Raw genomic sequence first — 21,995 nt, 5'->3', positions numbered from 1 at the left:
GCCAGGTGAGGAGCAGTGCCTGGTTTCCTCCAGATGTGACACTTGGCATTCAGGCCAGAAAGTGAATCTTGGTTTCATCAGACCAGAGAATTTTGTTTCTCATGGTCTGAGAGTCCTTTAGGTGCCTTTTGGAAAACTCTAAGCGGACTGTCACGTGCCTTTTACTGAGGAGTGGCTTCTGTCTGGCCACTCTACCATAAAGGCCTGATTGGTGGAGTGCTGCAGAGATGGTTGTCCTTCTGGAAGCTTCTCCCATCTTCACAGAGGAACTCTTGAGCTCTGTCAGAGTGACCATCGGGTTCTTGGTCACCTCTCTGACCAAGGCCCTTCTCCCACGATTGCTCAGTTTGGCCGGGCAGCCAGCTCTAGGAAGAGTCTTGGTGGTTCAAAAATGATCTTATTTAAGAATGATGGAGGCCACTGTGTTCTTGGGGACCTTCAATGCTGCAGAAATGTTTTGGTACCTTTCCCCAGATCTGTGCCTCAATACAATCCTATCTCAGGGCACTACGGACACCTCATGGCTTGGTTTTTGCTCTAACTGTGGGACGTTATAAAGACAGGTATGTGCCTTTCCAAACCATGTCCAATCAATTGAATTTACCACATGTGGACTCCAATCAAGTTGTAAAAACATCTCAAGGATGATCAATGGAAACAGGATGCACCTGAGCTCAATATCGAGTCTCATAGAAAAGGGTCTGAATACTTACAGTTGAAGTCGGAAGTTTACATACACCTTAGCCAAATACATTTAAAGTCAGTTTTTCATAATTCCTGACATTTAATCCTAGTAAAAATTCCCTTTCTTAGGTCAGTTAGGATCACCACTTTATTTTCAGAATGTGAAATGTCAGTATAATAGTAGAGAGAATTATTTATTTCAGCTTTAATTTCTTTCATCACATTCCCAGTGGGTCAGAAGTTTACATACACTCAATTAGTATTTGGTAGCATTGCCTTTAAATTGTTTAACTTGGGTCAAATGTTTCGGGTAGCCTTCCACAAGCTTCCCAGAATAAGTTGGGTGAATTTTGGGTCATTCCTCCTGACAGAGCTGGTGTAACTGAGTCAGGTTTGCAGGCCTCGTTGCTCGCACACACTTTTTCAGTTCTGCCCACATATTTTCTATGGGATTGAGGTCTGGGCTTTGTGATGGCCACTCCAATACCTTGACTTTGTTGTCCTTAAGCAATTTTGCCACAACTTTGGAAGTATGCTTGGGGTCATTGTCCATTTGGAAGATCCATTTGCGACCAAGCTTTAACTTCCTGACTGATGTCTTGAGATGTTGCTTCAATATATCCACATAATTTTCCCACCTCATGATGCCATCTATTTTGTGAAGTGCACCAGTCCCTCCTGCAGCAAAGCACCCCCACAACATGATGCTGCCACCCCCGTGCTTCACGGTTGGGATGGTGTTCGTCAGCTTGCAAGCCTCCGCCATAACGATGGTCATTATGGCCAAACAGTTCTATTTTTGTTTCATCAGACCAGAGGACATTTCTCCAAAAAGTATGATCTTTGTCCCCATGTGCAGATGCAAACCATAATCTGGCTTTTTTATGGCGGTTTTGGAGCAGTGGCTTCTTCCTTGCTGAGCGGCCTTTCAGGTTATGCCGATATAGGACTCGTTTTACTGTGGATATCGATACGTTTTTACCTGTTTCATCTTCACATGGTCCTTTGCTGTTGTTCTGGGATTGATTTGCACTTTTCGCACCAAAGTACGCTCATCTCTAGGAGACAGAACACGTCTCCTTCCTGAGCGGTATGACGGCTGCGTGGTCCCATGGTGTTTATACTTGCATACTGTTGTTTGTACAGATGAACGTGGTACCTTCAGGCGTTTGGAAATTGCTCCCAAGGATGAACCAGACTTGTGGAGGTCTACAATTGTTTTCTGAGGTCATGGCTGATTTCTTTTGATTTCCCCATGATGTCAAGCAAAGAGGCACTGAATTTGAAGGTAGGCCTGGAATTACATCCACAGGTACACCTCCAGTTGACTCAAATTATGTCAATTAGCCTATCAGAAGCTTCTAAAGCCATGACATCATTTTCTGGAATTTTCCAAGTTGTTTAAAGGCAGAGTTAACTTAAGTGCATGTAAACTTCTGACCCACTGGAATTGTGATACAGTGAATAAGTGAAATAATCTGTCTGTAAACAATTGTTGGAAACATTACTTGTATCATGCACAAAGTAGATGTCCTAACCGACTTGCCAAAACTATAGTTTGTTAACAAGACATTTGTGCAGTGGTTGAAAAACGAGTTTTAATGTCTCCAACCTAAGTGTATGTAAACTTACGACTTCAACTGTATGTAAATATTTCTAACATTTCTAAAACCTGTTTTCGCTTTGTCATTATGGGGTATCGTGTGTCGATTGATGATCATTTTTGTTTATTTAATCAATTTTAGAATAAGGCTGTAACGTAACAGAATGTGGAAAAAGTCAAGGGGTCTGAATACTTTCCCGAATGCATTGTATTGACTCAAGACATTTTAATTTTTCATTTATATTTAACAATTTCTAAAAACATAATTATACTTTGACATTATGGGGTATTGTGTATAGGCCAGTGATGAAAAATCTCAATATAATACATTTTAAAATCAGGCAGTAACACAACAAAATGTGGAAAAAGTAAATGGATGTGAATACATACTGAAGGCACTGTAAGTTTAGAGGTATTTTTCTCTCTTGCTCTCTATCTGTCTCTGTCTCGCTTTGTCTCTCTCTCTCTCTCTCTCGCTCTCTGTGTCTGTCTCTCGCTCTATCCGTCTCTGTCTCTTTGTCTCTCTTTCTCTCTCGCTCTCTCTCTCTATCTGTCTCTCTATCTGTCTCTGTCTCTCTTTCTCTCTCGCTCTCTGTCTCTCTATCTGTCTCTGTATCAGTCTCTGTCTCTCTATCCATCTCTGTCTCTCTATCTGTCTCTGTCACTCTCTGTCTCTCTGTCTGTCTCTCTATCCATCTCTCTCTGTATCTCTCTCTCTCTCTCTCTCTCTCTGTGTGCTAGTTTACTGCTCCTATTACCAGTCCCTCTCTAGTTAGTTTTCTGTAACCCACACATTGTAACGTTACTCTGCCCAACCCAACTGCACGGCATTAAGTTTCCTCCACTCTGTGGAGGCTTTGTGGTGCTCCCTCTTAATTATTAAGCACCTGGTGTGTGTGTGTGTGTGTGTGTGTGTGTGTGTGTGTGTGTGTGTGTGTGTGTGTGTGTGTGTGTGTGTGTGTGTGTGTGTGTGTGTGTGTGTGTGTGTGTGTGTGTGTGTGTGTGTGTGTGTGTGTGTGTGTGTGTGTGTGTGAGAGAGAGTTAGAGCTGGCACAATTACCGTGTAACCGTAAAACATTTTTGGTAACGAACTACTGACTGAAGACAGGACGGCCGGGCATTTGTGCGGTTGAGTCCGTTTCTGTGGTAACATGGACTCTTAACAACGTGACAAAACTTTGTTGCTCCTTGCTGAAACAACCCACTGGGCACAGATGTCAGTTCAATATCTAGTTTTGATTTACATTTGGTTGATTTTTCAACTAACATGAATTGAATATAAAATCAACAAAAAATGTTACCATATTTTTTGATCCAACCAATCCGTTTTTCACGCCGATTCAACGTCATCACATCGATTTTTTGGGGTGGTTGAAATGAGGTGGAAACAACGTTGATTCCACCAGTTTTGCCCAGTGGGAAGCAAGGTGTTGTAGCAAATGAGCACACATAAAAAGCTGCAAGCAAGGTGCAGCACTAGCACACATTGAACAGGAATTAATAGAACAGATTTGGAACCTCTAACCCTGACCATTTGGCTGGTAAACTCATGGATACACTCGCAATGGCTGCCTGGTATTGCGATGCAATAATTTCTATGGTAATGTAGAATGTTCATTCAAATGATGTTAACTGATGTGGCTCATGTAATCCAGTGGATTGGAATCAACAAACCACAGCACATATTGAACTTCCTGATTTAACTTTGTGCTTTGCTCCTAGGTTGAAGATGGGAAGGTAAAAACAATGTAATAATTCCATGCTGAAGCGTTAGAGAATAAACAAATTCATGGGACCAGCGCTGTTGCTGGATTCTACAGGTTTAGCCTTGAAAACGTGACCAGCGGTCGGGAAATCCAGTAATAACGTGGCTGTAGATTCTTCTATTTTTTATGAATAGAATGACAGTTATAATATGTGTTCGCTGAGTAGTTAGCTGAAATTCAGTACGATTGTGTTTATTTTTCACTTTGATGCCAAACTTTCTGTACTGCCATTCACTCCCAGTCATTCTGAATGCAGAAACTGGTCCCTTGTTAAATAGTGGCACCAAGAGTTCTGCCAGGGTTCCCCAACTAGTTGCCCAACTGGCGGCCCAACTGGTGGCCCAACTAGCGGCCCAACTGGTGGTTTTATTTGGCCCCTCAAGTTTTCTGATGGAAAAAAATGATATACGGTACCAGACAAAAGTTTGGACACACCTACTCATTCAAGGGTTTTTCCCTCAGGCCTTATTGCTTAATTATAACATCTGTGCTTACACACTGTCTCTGTTCGACACACACCAACCACACACCAACCACACACATACACACACCAACCACACACCAACCACACACATACACACACATACACACACCAACCACACACCAACCACACACCAACCACACACATACACACACCAACCACACACCAACCACACACATACACACACATACACACACCAACCACACACCAACCACACACCAACCACACACCAACCACACACATACACACACCAACCACACACCAACCACACACATACACACACATACACACACCAACCACACACCAACCACACACCAACCACACACATACACACACCAACCACACACCAACCACACACATACACACACCAGCCACACACATACACACACCAACCACACACCAACCACAGATTACCAGGTGGCGAAGCCTTTCATCTTCCCGGCCATATATCAGTTAAAAGTGGATGTGTGTCTGCCACTGCAATAGAGAGAATGTAGGTTATTGGAAAAGTTGAGAAGGGTGGACATCACAGGAGGTTGGTGGCACCTTCATTTGGGAGGATGGGCTCATGGTAATGGCTGCGGCGGAATATTTGGAATGGTATCAAATATTTCAAACACTTGGTTTCCATATGTTCGATGCCATTCAATTCACTCTGTTCCAGACATTATTATGAGCGTCCTCCCCTCAGCTGCCTCCACTGGTGGACATTACAGCTGCAATAGTACACACACGTCTATCTATCTCTATCTCTCTCTCTGTCTCTCTCTACATCTGTCTCTCTCTCTGTCTCTCTGTCTCTCTCTCATAGTATAAAGTTGAATGAATGAAAGTAATATGAGCAGTGATGAGTGTGTGAATGTGTTGGTGTGTATGTGGAATATGTGGTAGGAGCAGGTGCTAGTGCTCAAGTTTCTCTGACGTGTGTGTCCTCCCTGTGCAGTGACCCTCTCGGCATCCCGTAGTCACTCTGGAATTCACATTTTACTCCATGTTAGCTGATCGCTCTCCCGGAGGTTGATATGTGCTTGTGTTTGTGTGTGTGTGTTTGTGTGTGTGAGTGGCACATTTTAGTGATGTCATTTGTGGCCACAAGAGAAAGTTGTGGTTTTAGACCAGGGCTCTCCAACCCTGTTCCTGGAGAGCTACCCTCGTGTAGGTTTTGTCTCCAACCCCAGTTCTAACTAACCTGGTTCAGATTATCAACTGCTAATTATTACAATCAGGTGGATTAGGGTTGGAGTGAAAACCTACAGGACCGTAGCTCTCCAGGAACAGGCTTGGAGAGCCCTGTTTTAGACTACAGGTAGCTAGCCTTTCTCGCTGTCTCTGTGTGCACACATACACACAGACATACACACATACATACAGACAGACAGACAGACAGACAGACAGACAGACAGACAGACAGACAGACAGACAGACAGACAGACAGACAGACAGACAGACAGACAGACAGACAGACAGACAGACAGACAGACAGACACACACACACACACACACACACACACACAGTCACTGCGCTGGCATGTGGAGTAGAGCAGAAGGGGGGACTGTCTGTGGGCAGTGAGCTGTGCAGTATGAGGAAGAGGACACACACCATCCCACTCTCCTCTCTGTCCTCCCTCTTTCGCTGTGTGTTAGGTTGAATAGATGTTTTGATGAAAGAGCAGATGTTTCTGGACTCACTCCCTCAACCCCCTCTTTCTCTGTGTAGGTTGAGCAGACCAGTCGTCCAGATCTGGCCCTGTTCCTCATTAAGTACCTGATGATGCTGGTGGTGGGGATTCCCTCAGTTTTCTGGGTGGGCAGCAAGAAGACCTGCTTCGAATGGGCCAGCTTCCTACACAGACGCAGAAACAAAGAGTAAGCCGGGAGAGAGAAAGCGAGAGAGTGTGGGCTCGTGTCTGCGCGTGTATTTTAATGTTTGTGTATTTCTCATTTCAAGCCGGTAATTTCAATACATAGTAATGTAGAACCACTCGCTAGCTTGATAAATTGCAGAAAATATTCAAATGAGCAATTTGACCAACATTTGAATGTGGAATGTCATTAAAAGCCTCGTCATTCCCTCCCTCCTGACACACACTCTTCCCATAACCCGGTCTCCATGGTGATTAGGTTATTTTCTGTGCCTGTTCTCCCACCCTCAACAACACTCTCCTCCTCCTCTGCTCACCCCATCAATCTCTCCTCCCTCCCACTCCTCCATATCTCCATCTCCTCTCTGCAATTCTCTCACCCTTCTGTCTTCCCTCTCTCCCTGCCCTGTTCTGTGTATCACTCCCTTTCCCTTCTCTCCCCCATCCCTTTTCTTTTGGCTTGCCCTCCCTCCCTCCCTCCCTCCCTCCCTCCCTCCCTCCCTCCCTCCCCTTCCACTCATGTCCTGCCCTCCCATGCCTATCTCTTCCCCTCCCTCCCTCCCTCCCTCCCTCTCCCTCTCTCCCTCCCTCTCCCTCCCTCTCCCTCTCTCCCTCCCTCTCTCCCTCCCACTCTCACTCCCTCCCCTTCACCCCTTTACTCCTCTCACTCACTTCCTCCTCTCTCCCTGCACTCCTCCCTCTGCAGTAGTGGGGTGAATGAGAGCAGACAGGTGCTCCAGGAGCCAGACTTTGCCCAGTCTCTACTGAGGGACCCCCACACCCCCATCATCAGGAAATCACGGGGAACCTCCACCCAGGTATGATTGGCACCATGACCTTGTCATTAAACATGGCCCTAACCATAATTCATAATGTAATATAATATGATATCACTAATTGTTTTTCATTCCTAATCCCCCTCCCCCAGGGCACCTCCACCCACGCCTCCTCCACTCACCTGGCCATCCTGGACGAGCCTGACGACCCTAGACACGCCCCTGATGACCGCAGACCAATCCATTCACTGGGCCACGCCTCCTCCACCCACAGCAAGGCTGGCAGCGTGCACAGCAAGACCAGTTACCATGGCAGTCTACATCGCTCCCGAGACAGACGGTAGGAGAGTGAGAGAGAAGGTGGAAAGGAGGGAGAGAGGGTTGGCTACGGATGCCACTATATATGATCCGTTTTTATAATCAAAGATTAATACATGATGAAACTGGATTCAGGCTTTCCAAAGCCTATTGTAGTTATGGCACTTCAAGAAATCCTTTTCTGTAGACGGCTACCAATCTATCTGTTATTAACAGTTCTATACCTGAGATAAAATCACCTGGCTGTAGATTAGAGTGCACAGCTGGCATACCTGTTGGTGTGGATGTGTGTGTTGTACATAAAGTTGTGAACTACTTAACTAACGTCTCCTCCCCCTCTCTTTCCCCTGCGCCCAGCTACACCCCATGTAGTTACCGAGGCGGCGAGGAGCGCACTCTACCCCCCCACGGAAGCACGACCCGCCACGACCACCCGCTGTCCACTCACAGCAGCCTCCACGGACTGGATGCCCAATCACGGCACAGCAGCCAGTGTGATCTGTCCGTGGCCCCACCCACGCTTATCACCCACGGGACGAGCTTCGGCCGCGTCACTAATAATGGTGACAATGGAGCCAGTGCCTGACCGGAAACAGGAAATTATGTCATCACTGCTGAACAGGAAGTTGTCAGTTGTCCCGCTCCCCACCTTTGACATACACACAGGTCCCTCCCATTCAGGAGGAATGTGTGAGAGAGGAAGTGGGACTTTCAGATGGATCACTCCTGGACAGCTTTTCACAGAGGTTGCTAAGTAGCGAGATGCTAACCCTCAATCAGTCAGTTGGACATGGATTGGACTCTCTATGGAGGGAATGGCTTCATGGCCAGAAAGCCAGCCCACTATGAATGAGGGGGGTTGTGTGTGGACTCTGATACACACCAAGAGACCCAGAGATGAGCTGATAAGGTCTACTCTGTGTGTGTTACGGTGGTCTTGTGCTGTGGTTGTGAAACAAGACTATTATAATTTTTTATACTGTGAAGATTGGCTGTGAGTACTGCTGAAAAATGTGCGTGTGGGTACTTGTAGTGCGGTACGTTAAACAGCACTATACTCCCACCTGGTGGAGAGAAACTATAGAAGCTAGGAGAGATCAACGCCTCGGCCCGACTTCCTAGGCACTCCTGTTGGTCAGTAAGGATGAATAGGGTTCAATAATAAGGTAATTCCTTCAACTTGCCTTGTGATATGATAGGTGAATAAAATTTGGGGCTATATTGCTTCAGGAGTGCGTAGGGAATAGTTGCTAGGGATCGATTGGGATTCAGAAAGTGAGGGAGTAGTGCTTATTTTGCTGCTGCTTCAGAGCTAAGCAGAGGAATGTGGGGGACTTTTAAAAAGGGGGTGTGTATCTGAAGTCTTTGCTATTGACAAGCGCTGTGTGAAACAACACAGGATCTGTACCCCTAACACTGGAAGAAAGGACTACTGGAGGAATAGACTGGGGAGAAGGAGGAATACACTGGGGAGGAAGAGGAATACACTGGGGAAGAGGAGGAATACATTGGGGAGGACAGGGAATACACTGGGGAGGAGGAGGAATACACTGGGGAGGAGGAGGAATACACTGGGGAGGAGGAGGAATACACTGGGGAGGAAGAGGAATACACTGGGGAGGAGGAGGAATACACTGGGGAGGAATAGGAATACACTCGGGAGAAAGAGGAATACACTGGGGAGGAGGAGGAATACACTGGGGAGGAAGAGGAATACACTGGGGAGGAAGAGGAATACACTGGGGAGGAGGAGGAATACACTGGGGAGGAGGAGGAATACGCTGGGGAGGAGGAGGAATACGCTGGGGAGGAGGAGGAATACACTGGGGAGGAGGAGGAATACACTGGGGAGAAAGAGGAATACACTGGGGAGAAAGAGGCATACACTGGGGAGGAGGAGGAATACACTGGGGAGGAAGAGGAATACACTGGGGAGGAGGAGGAATACACTGGGGAGGAGGAGGAATACACTGGGGAGGAGGAGGAATACACTGGGGAGGAGGAGGAATACACCCGGGAGGAGGAGGAATACACTGGGGAGGAGGAAGAATACACTGGGGAGGAGGAGGAATACACTGGGGAGGAGGAAAAAAAAGGAAAATGGATAACAAGGGAAAGATTGTGCTTGTGTTTACTGGTGTTTCTCCTGTCTTTCTGTCTTTCTGTATCCGTCTCTCACTCACACATAAAACTGCAGTAGTCTTCTCCATTATGGTCATCAGGGGATTTTCTCACAACCTCTCAAAATCTCTCAGCCTAGCTCACCCCTACCCCCAGCCTTACCTGTGAACAAACACACACGCAAACCTACACACACATACACACTACAATGTACACTAAACCCTCCCTTGCCTCTAACCCAGCCTACCTCATCAGTCCAGAGGTACCTTAAACCACGCCTGCCACTCCTCAGTCACCTCAGACGGCTGCTGCTGCTATTGTGTGTCTGTATTACACTGCTGCTCCTGTGTGTGTGTGTGTGTGTGTGTGTGTGTGTGTGTGTGTGTGTGTGTGTGTGTGTGTGTGTGTGTGTGTGTGTGTGTGTGTGTGTGTGTGTGTGCGTGCGTGTGTGCCTGTGTGTGTGTGTGCCTGTGTGTGTGTGTGTGTGTGTGTGTGTGTGTGTGTGTGTGTGTGTGTCAGGACACTGTCAATCTCTGGAGTTCTTTGGTGTTTTTCCACACTGAGTTGCACCTCAAAGATGTGTCCACTGGGCACCTCAAGATGCAACACATTCTTCTCTCTGTATGTGTCTGCCTGTCTGTCTGTAGTGTATTTCTGAGCAAAGTAGCATATTTTTGCATGTCAAACACCCAAATATCCTTGTTCTGTGCCTGCTTCTGTGATTGACTGTGCTTCTCCCAGTTTCCTCATCACTCTCACTCATTCCCCTTCAGTCTCTCGAGCTGGTCCTCGGGTGTCCAGATATTACATGGTTTAGTTCCAACCAAGCACCTCCATTATCTGACTACTGGTCTGGTCACCTCACAGAATGTTAAGGGATTAATTGATCAATATCAATGATTGGCTACATTTAACCTACACGTCCAAAGCAAATAATCAATTCCTTTTCAATTCCAGTAAATTCAGAAAGTAAACAAAATTCAAATTCCAAATTTTCCTAATTGAAAATCATGGCAGAGAATTGGAATTTCCATGTACTTACTGAATTGACAGGAATTGACCCCAACCCTGATTCCAAGACCAGGATTTGCTACCCGGGATGAGGGACAATTTGTTGTACCTACTCCTCTTGCTGTAAGTCTATCTCTGTTCTCTCTGTACACATCACAGCTTTCCTAAAAGATTGAGCACTTTAACTCTATGGCTAGGTCTGTCCGAATGTGTGTAGATGTCATGTTGAGTTGTAGAGTTATGCAAGAATTCCAATAAAGTTTTTGAATGAAACGTGTTTGCGATGTTGGGGTGTGTTTTGGTTAATCTTGGTGTGGTTATGTATACAAACACTGCTGGGCCATCTCTCTCTCTTGTAAATATTGGACCATGAAGTCAAGATATTTTGGGCTCTATACCTAAGCACCTTTTGATTTAATATATCAACAAGAAACAAATAAAGCCTACAGGGTGTCAGGTAGTCAAATAAAAAACCTCCAGTCCAGGTGGTGGCGGTAATGCATCACAAGCCATGCCATCCGACATGATTATCCACAAAAAGAAACATCGTTTCAGAGCATGCGGAGAATGCCTTTCATTTCGTGGCCTAGTCAAAAAGGTTCCAAACTTTAATTTGCCTAGCATTTCGCACCTAATAATAACATAACTGCTGTAGCTGCAAACGTGAAACGACCCTACAAAACAAAAACAAAAAAGGACACCGCTTATTCAATAACATGGTAAGCAAACAGCATATTTGCACATGGTCTATAGCGCCTGATTAAATTGTGTTTACGAGCATTTTGTCCAAATGGGCAAACTAGTGAGATGTGTGATACTTGTGAAAAAAATGAAGTTTGCTTCTTTTACTATCATCCTAAATTAAGATATTGAATTATTTTGCCATCTAATGCATATTACGCTACTTTCCATGATGTGGACAGTGTTACATTACACATTGATGTTTCGACCACATCGAATTGGGGGGTTGTATTAGCCGAATTACACCCGTTTTACCTCAGATTGGTGACGTTACTATTAAACTTTATTCAATACGATGCCAAAACATCAATTGCCTCAAAACATATTAATATCTTTGGTTTTGTACAGTTTACGTTGTCATAAGCACTGGGAGGACACAGCTCTCAAACCCTTATTTTTCATACATAGGGTTCTCTGTGGTTACATTCGCCCATGGTTGGCTCCATGTGAACTTCAATTCCCGAAACTGTTTTTAAAGTTTACAAACGTCAATTGTTGCTTTCAAACCGATTTTTCTAAACATATTCTGATTTGCCCCTTATCTTCCATATCAGTGGGAAATAATATTTCAAATTAAATATATACACTTGCTGTAATAGTTTTTGCACAGATCTACAAACGGTATATGCCACCAGTTGACAAACTAAACTCCTGGCCAGTTAAGTTTCCACACAGAGAGGTCATTAACACAGGTGGCCACGTGGGGAGACTAACCCTGTAAAGGTGTGTAGAAATTTAAGTTTTATTATTATTTCTCGCTGATATGAAAGAGTTCTTTATGTTTCCAAAACCGTAAGGCAAGCGATGTTTTACCGTTGACGAGCGTCGGGGGATCTTAACCAAAAACCTTCCAGAAGATACTATCACCAATAGGCGGTAAAGCAGTCAGCGTCTATGAAGGGGTTAGACTTACAACGCAGCTATCGTTTTCTTTTTCAAATGGAACTGATAATTCGGTGGCGGTCTCTCTATGAAAGTCACTGGCCACATCAATAGACTGATTTTAAAGTCAAACTATCACTTAAATAGCAACCAACCGTTGGGACTGTTGATTACCTATGGCAGGTCGTTATTTGTTGACGTTAACTAACAGGACAAGTTGTTTGTTCCATTATCCTTGGTTGCAGCCTCCCGAAATCAACATTTGCCATTCCAAAATGTTGATAGAAGCCTTGTACAAATGCTCATGTAACCAACCATGTAGAGGTTATTGCAAGTTTCCATGTGGCCTTTAAATAGTGTTGAAACAGTGCTACACCCCTGTTTGGTCAGTTGTTACAAAAATACATTTACACATGCATGTTATTCAATCATTGCACCCACACTACTAAAATAGAAGTTGCTTCTATTTGAACGCAATGCAAGTCCTGCCTCTCCTCATTGGCTTTTAGAAGCATATACCCACGTGTCATCTCCTCATTGGTTATACCCATGTGTGTGTTTGAAAGATAAACTGAGGTCAGTTGTGGTAATACACCTTATTATGAAAGTTAGTTGCCAATCATCATATAAAGTCCAAAGAAGAAAAAGCCTGGAAGGAGGAGAGATGACTAGAAACAATTCGCTTGATTGTTTTATGTGTGGATTAATTGTGGGAGTAGAGGACCTTGTGCATTTCAGGTAAAATAACTCTGTTTATATTCCAGGACAAATTAGCTAGCAACAGCACGCTAGCTAGCGAAATAGGATAAATTAGCTAGCAACTGCAAGCTAGCTAGCTAAATTGCCATCCATGTTCAATGCTTTTTGACTTGTCCCCAAATTAATATAATTGGTTTAGCGTTTGTTTTGATATTTCAACCTGCGTGTCGTGATTGCGTTTGGTGTGGGGGGACAAAATCAATTTGCGCATGATAGTGGTTTGGGTACGGTGTTACATTTACGGCGTTGGCGACACACTTGAATCAAAATGCAGCACTTCAAAATGTAGCTAGCTGTCTTCTACACATTGTCCTCTAACCAGTGACGTATACATTATTCCCAGATTCCATGTGGTTTTTGAATCCCACTCGTGCAATTGATTTCAAAGGGATAATTGATAGGAGTGATTGACAAAGCAGTGTTTCTTTTCTCTTTCTGTTTTGGTGTGTGCAGTTTAAAAGGGTCTCGTAAAAAAAATACAAGTAATGATTACTGTTGCACATGTACATTACCAGTCAAAAGTATGGACACACTTTATTTTTATTTTTTTTATTTTTTGGATTTTTTTCTACTGCATCATTGATTGTATGTTGTTTTACTCCACGTGTAACTCTGTGTTTTTGTATGTTGTCAAACTGCTTTGCTTTATCTTGGCCAGGTCGCAATTGTAAATGAGAACTTGTTCTCAACTTGCCTACCTGGTTAAATAAAGGTGAAATAAATAAAATAAAATTTTGACTTTTCTACATTGTAGAATGATAGTGAAAACACAAACTATGAAATAACACATGGAATCATGTAGTAATGTCAACAGGCAGCAGTGACAGCATCCTTTTCAATTAAGACCCAGAGTTATTTCCCCCCCCCCCATTTTTACGCTGCTGCTACTGTTTATCTATGCATAGTCACTTTACCTCCATGTACATATTACCTCTTACCTCGACTAACCTTATGTTATTTTTCTATTCTTTTTTCAAATTGTTTATTTAGTAAATACTGTCTTAACTGCATTGTTGGTTAAGGGCTTGTAAGTAAGCATTTCACTAAGCCTGTTGTATTTGGCGCATGTGACAAATAAAATACAATTTTTGATTTCATATACCAGAAATCACCAAAACGGGTTTGCCCTGCCTTAACATAGGCTGATTTGTAGCTTGCTGGTTGACTTTACAGGAACGTTACCAAGCGAGGCTTGCCCTGGGAGGCTTCGTCCAACAGCCCATAAAGAAAAGATAGATAGCGCGCACTATTGCAGGAATCTATAGCTACTTTTCACCAATGCCAAACCTGGTTGGGTTTGCTAGCTAACATCCTCTTCATGTTTGTGTCACTTCCCAAAGATAAGACTTGGGTTGTTCTTGGATAGCGCTGGAATTTGCACCCCTCGCCTTTGCAACCATGAAAAACACTTTCAAATGACTAACAGTTACAGAACATAAATGTTTTTATTGATATTGAACGTTTTATCAATGATGTTCATGCATTTTACTAAGGGTACAGTTGGCTTGTCCCAGTAGTTGTAGTGACATGATTTAGGGATATGTTATCTATTATTTTGAATGCTAGAAAGTAAACAAGTATTTAAATCAATGAAAACAAAGACGTCTATTACAAATACCTAATATAATTTATTACAAAATATAATATGTCCCTTAGTTTTATGTCATTGGTGTTTCTGCCTTAAGCTCATTACAAAGAAGGATCCCGACTATTAACTCTTATCGGGGAGGGGTCTAGAAAAAAATTATCCTTTTAGTATGTCATAAATTTGATAATTCCATTGACAATTTGGTGTCTAAAACCATAGTGTCAATTGGTGTTACTCAAGATAAAGGAAATTACATTGTGATAAAAGTTGTTTATCATATTACTTTGGTTATTGATCTTTAAAGGGTTAATGACCTTAGATTTGAGCATCTCTGGTCTCCATAAAATTAGTTTTTTAATTTACCTAAAATGTATTACTACTTTGCTGGTGGCACAATGTTGTCATAAAGGTAAAAATGATTTAGTCATTAAGCTGCCATATTAGTTTACCGTAAATTCTGGACTATAAGCCGCAACTTTTCCCCCAGGCTTTGAACCTCGCGGCTTAAACAATGACGCGGCTAATATATGGATTTTTCCCGCTTTCAATTGTATTTATTTTTTTAAAACACATTCTGTGACGTGCTCAGTTTTTTGGTGGCATGAAGCTTTCATTAGACCAATGAAATTGCCGAACGGTTTAAGGTCAAAGAACTTTTTTGTTTACTGTTTAGATTAAATCGAGCGCTCTCAAACTTCCCATCATTCTGATTACGGTAGTCATTTTGTCACCCTCATCATGGCAAAGACACAGAGAAATGTATATGATGCAGCTTTCAAGTTGAAGGCGATTGATCTGGCTGCTGGAAAAGGAAATAGAGCTGCTGCACGGGAGCTTGGTCTTAATGAGTCGATAAGACGTTGGAAACAGCAGCGTGAGGAACTGACTCAGTGCAAAAAGACAACTAAAGCTTACTGCAAATTTTTTATTTTTGTTACAAGCCGTGTTTCGTTAAAGCCTGTGTAAAGTTCATTTGTTTCAATGTACCGGTAGGCACCTGCGGCTTATAGACATGTGCGGCTTATTTATGTTCAAAATAATATATTTTTTTAATTCAGTGGGTGCGGCTTATATTCATGTGTGCTCAATAGTCCGGAAATTACGGTATGTACATTTTTCCAAAATGCCACGCCCAAATGCCACCGTAATTCAATAACGTCCCTCTTGCTACACCTTTTCAGAAATCTAGTGTTTGTTCTATACAGATATTGAGCTTGACAAGCCTGCATAATATCTGTTATAATTCTAGGATTGTGAGGACAGTGCCAGCCTGTCTCTTCCCTACCAACCTGATCCTGAACCTACGGTCACACTGGGTCCTGACTGTAACAGTGGAGCTCAGTGCACATTGCCTCCTCTTGCACTGCTGCTGGAAGACTGCATTAACCTGCTGGGGCCAAATGCAGAGTCTATGAAACTGGAGGAGGTAGCGTAGTAAGCATACATTACAACATGATGTAGTTCATCAATGTATATTGTTTCATTTGACACCACCTACAATGTCTGTTTATGTTATCTTTTATTTTAGGATTGTGAGGACAGTCCCAGCCTGTCTCTTCCCCACCAACCTGATCCCAATTCGCCCCTCAAGAGGGTGACCGTACTGCTGAAGGACTGCAGGAAATCACTGAGTCCTGGCTGTAACAGTGGAGCACAGAGGATACTGCTGCCTCTCAAGAGTGTTCGAGTACAGCTGGAGGACTGCAGGAAGAAGCTGGGGCCAAATGCACAATCTATACAAGTTGAGGTTGTTGATAGCAGAGGTTCAACTCATCCAGGTAATTGATCAAATTTAGTAAACCTATAAGCATTTACTAATATTACTTTCCTCTAGTCGGCACATAAGACGTGTCTTTCTGTGTTTCTAGACTGACTTGTTGACACTTATGTTGGTTTGTTTTGTTGGAAAGTCAGTAATTTAGACTTCCCCATGATCTCTGATCTCAGATTTTATGTGACCTAGAGGGTGACATTTTCCTCACACAAAACAGCACTGAACTGTGGAAAACCACATCACAATCCTCTGCAGTCTGGTAAAGTTAGTAATCCATTTTTAAAATTCAACCTCTAGTTGCAGTGTTAAAATACTGCCTTATGTACTGTCTTGACTCGTGTCAAAATGCTTTTTATGCATGGGACAAATGTCACCATGGTCCATTCTAATTATTTTAAATGTTGTTCAATGCTTCTCTTGTCTGGCTTGTCATTACTGTGATCTTGTTTGAAATTATTTAACTGATAACTAGGTTTAGTTAATGATAGTGAATGTGTTTTTTGATAAACCGACAGACCTATGTGTTTAATTTAGATGTAAAATAAAAGATTTCCACGAAAGTGTAAAACTCTTGGCCTCATCCTTGATTTTCAGTTTGATTAGTTTTATTAGATGGTGAAACTGTGAGAAACATCTGCCTTACATACAGAGGTTAGGCTACACCATCAAAGCCATCACTTCAGACTTCCATGAATACATCCATCAATATATTCAGTCACAACCTCCTGAAGCAAAGGCTCCTAGATTCATCCACCTATCATATTGAAATTCCACATGAACATAATTGAATTTAAGTGATTGTTATGGAAAAAATCAGCAACAAAGTTCAACTAATTTTTGATTTAAGAGTAATTGTCAGACTGAGTAAATGTAATCCCCCTTATTATTCAAAGGTCAACATTTCAACTATCTCCAGAATTTGCTAAGATCTGACTGAGCCTCAAAGCTCAATGGAATCAGTATTTGTGCTCTGTCCTGGCCACAGATAGATTTCTTATCTGCCATAAAAAGAAAGTCAGGAGGTACAATAGGAGGAGTTTCCTGTTGAAAGTGTGAGATGTAGATGGAGCATTTCTCATGTCTCAGGGTCTGGTCACACTACAGCACCCTGGGTCTCTCCAGGGCTTCTCCTGGATCTTTGGTCTCTGAACTTCTCCCAGCCTCAGCTATAGAACTCAAGAGAGTTCTAGACCTTGGGGATGGGGTTCTATAACTCTGACCCAAATGCAGAGCGGTGTTCAGATGCTGCTAGTGATGTCAGGGAGCCGAATGCAGAGCTTCTCCGAGACTGCTCAGAAATGTCATCTCCACTCACAGTGGAACAAAACAATGTGGCGTCTACATGTTAATCAACGAAATTCTTAAATACATTTTCAGAATGTCTGATCATTTTCTTGCCTTTGTACCTGGATTTCATATCTTAGACCCACTTTTGCAAAACTTGAAATACAATTGATCAATTCATAAAAAATTACCCATAATTCTGCACATTTTGATAGTTGTATTTCGAAAATGTGATCATCATGATTTAGTTATTGCAAAGAAAATCTATTGATCTACTTGGATTTTTTTTAAAGACAGACTCTTGTCAGTTTAGACCGTTAATTCAGAAAGTATTTAGACACCTGACTTTTTCCACATTTGGTTACGTTACAGCCTTATACTAAAATGGATTAAATAGATTTTCTTCCCCTTCGTCAATATACACACAATACCTGATAATGACAAAACAAAAAAACATATATTTTTTTTTTTACAAGTAAAACTAACAAAAACATTTACATAAGTATTCAGGCCCTTTACTCAGTACTTTGTTGACGCATCTTTGGCAACGATTACAGCATCGAGTCTTCTTGTGTATGACGCTACGCTACAAGCTTGGCACACCTGTATTTGGGGAGTTTCTCCCATTATTCTCTGCAGATCCTCTCAGGTTGGATGGGGGGCATCGCTGCACAGATATTTTCAGGTCTCTAAAGAGATGTTTGATCGGGTTCAAGTCCGGGCTCTGGCTGGGCCACTCAAGGACATTCAGAGACTTATCCCGAAGCCACTTCTGCGTTGTCTTGGCTGTGTGCTTAGGGTCATTGTCCTGTTGGAAGGTGAGGTCCTGAGCGGTCTGGAGCAGGTTTTCATCAAGGATCTCTCTTAAATGGAGCAAAGTAATCTTTCCCTCGATCCTGACTAGTCTCCCAGTCCCTGCCGCTGAAAAACATCCCCACAGCACAATGCTGCCACCACCATGCTTCACCGTAGGGATGGTACCAGGTTTCCTCCAGATGAGACGCTTGGCACTCAGGCCAAAGAGTTCAATCTTGGTTTCATCAGACCAGAGAGTCTTGTTACTCATGGTCTGAGAGTCCTTTGGGTGCCTTTTGGCAAACTCCAAGCGGATGGACTCCAAACAAGTTGTAGAAACATCTGGGTTTCTACATCAATGGAAACTGGATGCACCTGAGCTCAATTTTGAGTCTCATAGCAAAGGGTTTGAATACTTACCTAAATAATGTATTTCTGTTTTCGCTTTGCCATTATGGGGTATTGTGTGTAGATTGATGAGGGGGGAAAAAACTATTGAATCAAATTTGAAATAAAGCTGTAACATAACAATGTGGAAAAAGAGAAGGTGTCTGAATACTTTCTGAATGCACTGTATGTTTGTGTTAATCTTTGTGCAGACAGTTGCGTTCTTTTCACGAATGTACTCTATTTGCAATTTTGACAATATCAAGTTTTGATAAATCTATTGATGTTTTTAAAAGGCAGCTACATTTGGGGAAGCTACAATTGGGGAACTCCAACCTGAGTTAAGCTTTTCTCTCGGTGTATTCTGATAAGTTTAAGCATGATAATAGCTTAAGGGGTGGATATTTAAGAAATGAAGGTGTGGTGGAAGTGTCCACAGATACGCCTTATTCTTTTATTTGTATTTCTTTGTTACTTTTTCTCCCCAACTTCGTGGTATCCAATTGGTAGTTAGTCTTGTCTCATCGCTGGAACTCCTGTACAGACTCGGGAGAGGCGAAGGTCAAGAGCCGTGAGTCCTCTGAAACATAACCCACACTGATTCTTGACAAAATGCTCACTTAACCCGGAAGCCAGCTGCACCAATGTGTCAGAGGAAACACCATGCACCTGGCGACTATGTCAGCGTGCACTGCGCCTGGCCCGTCACAGGAGTCGCTAGTGCGCAATGGGACAAGGACATCCCTGCTGGCCAAACTCTCCCCTAACCCGGACGACGCTGGGCCAATTGTGGGTCTCCCGGTCGCGAACCCAGAATCTCTAGGTTGCACAGCCTTAGACCACTGCGCCACTCGGGAGGCCTAGATCCGCCCTATTCTGACCTTCACTTAATACCACTTTTATGTGAGAGGGAACCATGAATAAGGCTGAGTGAACCTACTGGTTCCAAGTGGAAAAAGCATCTACTTAATTGTTTAAAGATAGAAATAACAGCATTCTCCTTGCACTGGCATTTCTAAATTGATAAGAGCTAGGTAAATGACTAATACGTTTGGAGAAGGGGATTGTAAATACACATCGCAATTGTTTTAGATAATTTTTTCTTATGATCCCTGGAGACGAATGTAAAACCAGTCATATGGAAGCAAACTGAAAATCAAATCAACGTGACATGTATTGCGGCCCCTTTTCCACAGTGAAGTAGGCTGTAAATAGCTGTGCTGTTATTCAACATTTTTATTGTATTTCTTCATAATTTGGAGACCCAATCTATAGGCATTTGTCGGGCCGAACCTGCCGAGTTGCTGTATGTGCTTTAGAATGTTTTAATTATACAGTGCATTCGGAAAGTATTCAGACCCCTTGACTTTTTCTACGTGTTACATTACAGCTTTATTCTAAACGTCCCTCATCAATCTACACACAATACCCCATAATGACAAAGCAAAAACAGTTTTTAATTTTTTTTTTTGTTGCAAAAAACCCCAACAAAAACCGGATACCTTATTTACATAAGTATTCAGACCCTTTGCGATGAGACTCAAAATTGAGTTCGGGTGCATCCTGTTTCCCTTGATCATCCTTGAGATGTTTCTACAACTTGATTAGAGTCCACCTGTGGTAAATTCAATTGATTGGACATGATTTGGAAAGGCACACACCTGCCTATATAAGGTCCCACAGATTGTATTTACTATGGATCCCCATTAGCTGCTGCCAAGGAGGCAGCTACTCTTCCTGGGGTCCAGCAAAATTAAGGCAGTTTAAAAACATTACAAAACATTCACAGTTTTCACAACACACTGTGTTCCCTCAGGCACCTACACCACTACCCCATATTTACAGTACAAAATCCATGTGTACGTGTGTGTATGGTGCGTATGTTATCGTGTGTGTGTGTGTGTGTGTGTATGCATGTCTGTGCCTATGTTTGTGTTGCTTCACAATCCCTGCTGTTCCATAAGGTGTATTTTTATGTTTTTAAAATCAAATTTGACTGCTTTCATCAGTTACTTGATGTGGAATTGAGTTCCATGTAGTCATGGCTCTATGTAGTACTGTGTGCCTCCCATAGTCTCTTCTGGACTTGGGGACTGTGAAGAGACTTCTTATGGCATGTCTTGTGGGGTATGCATGCGTGTCCGAGCTGTAGTTTAAACAGACAGCTCGGTGCTTTCAACATGTCAACACCTCTCATAAATACAAGTAGTGATGAAGTCAATCTCTCCTCTACTTTGAGCCAGGAGAGATTGACATGCATATTATTAATATTAGTTCTCTGTGTACATCCGAGGGCCAGCCGTGCTGCCCTGTTCTGAGCCTATTGCAAATTTCCTAAGTCCCTTTTTGTGGCACCTGACCACACGACTGAACAGTAGTCCAGGTGCGACAAAAATAGGGCCTGTAGGACCTGCCTTGTTGACAGTGCTCTCAAGAAGGTAGAACAGCGCCTTATCATGGACATACTTCTCTCCATCTTAGCTACTGTTGTATCAATATGTTTTGACCATGACCGTTTACAATCCAGGGTTACTCCAAGTAGTTTAGTCACCTCAACTTGCTCAATTTCCACATTATTTAGTACAGGACTTAGTTGGGGTTTAGTGAATGATTTGTCCCAGATACAATGCTTTTAGTTTTAGAAATATTTAGGACTAACTTATTCCTGAAACTCTGAAACTAACTGCAGCTCTTTATGGGTTTCAGTCATTTCAGTCACTGTAGTAGCCGACATGTATGGTGTTGAGTCATACCAATGCATAGACATACTGGCATCGCTCAAAGTCAGTGGCATGTCATTAGTAAAGATTGAAAAAAGTAAGGGGCCTAGACAGCTTCCTTGGGGAATTCCTGATTCTAACTGGATTATGTTGGAGAGGCTTTCATTAAAGAACACACTTGGTGTTCTGCTAGACAGGTAGCTCTTTATCCACAATATAGCAGGGTGTGTAAAGCCATAACACATATGTTTTTCCAGCAGCAGACTATGATTAATAATGTCAAAAGCCGCACTGAAGTCTAACAAAACATCCCCCCCAATATTTTTATCATCAATTTCTTTCAACCAATCAGTCATTTGTGTAAGTGCTGTGCTTGTTGAATGCTGGAAGTGTATACATTTGTTTACTGTAAAATAGCATTGTATCTGGTCAAACACAATTTA

General features: G+C 42.8%; 1 protein-coding gene across 1 annotated transcript in view; it reads left to right on the top strand.

Moving 5' to 3' along the window:
- Positions 1–8,719, top strand: part of LOC115172796 (frizzled-3-like) — a 43,188-nt gene extending 34,469 nt beyond the window's left edge. The window contains exons 7-10 of the mRNA XM_029730550.1: positions 6,252–6,400; positions 7,103–7,214; positions 7,325–7,512; positions 7,848–8,719. Coding sequence (XP_029586410.1) covers positions 6,252–6,400; positions 7,103–7,214; positions 7,325–7,512; positions 7,848–8,076 — 678 coding nt within the window. The 3' untranslated portion in view covers positions 8,077–8,719. The remainder of the gene's footprint in view (positions 1–6,251; positions 6,401–7,102; positions 7,215–7,324; positions 7,513–7,847) is intronic.
- The last annotated feature ends 13,276 nt before the right edge of the window (positions 8,720–21,995 follow it).

The sequence above is a fragment of the Salmo trutta genome, chromosome 33 (assembly GCF_901001165.1).
Source record: "Salmo trutta chromosome 33, fSalTru1.1, whole genome shotgun sequence".
NCBI lineage: Eukaryota > Metazoa > Chordata > Actinopteri > Salmoniformes > Salmonidae > Salmo > Salmo trutta.
This window is presented reverse-complemented; position numbering and strand designations above follow the sequence as displayed.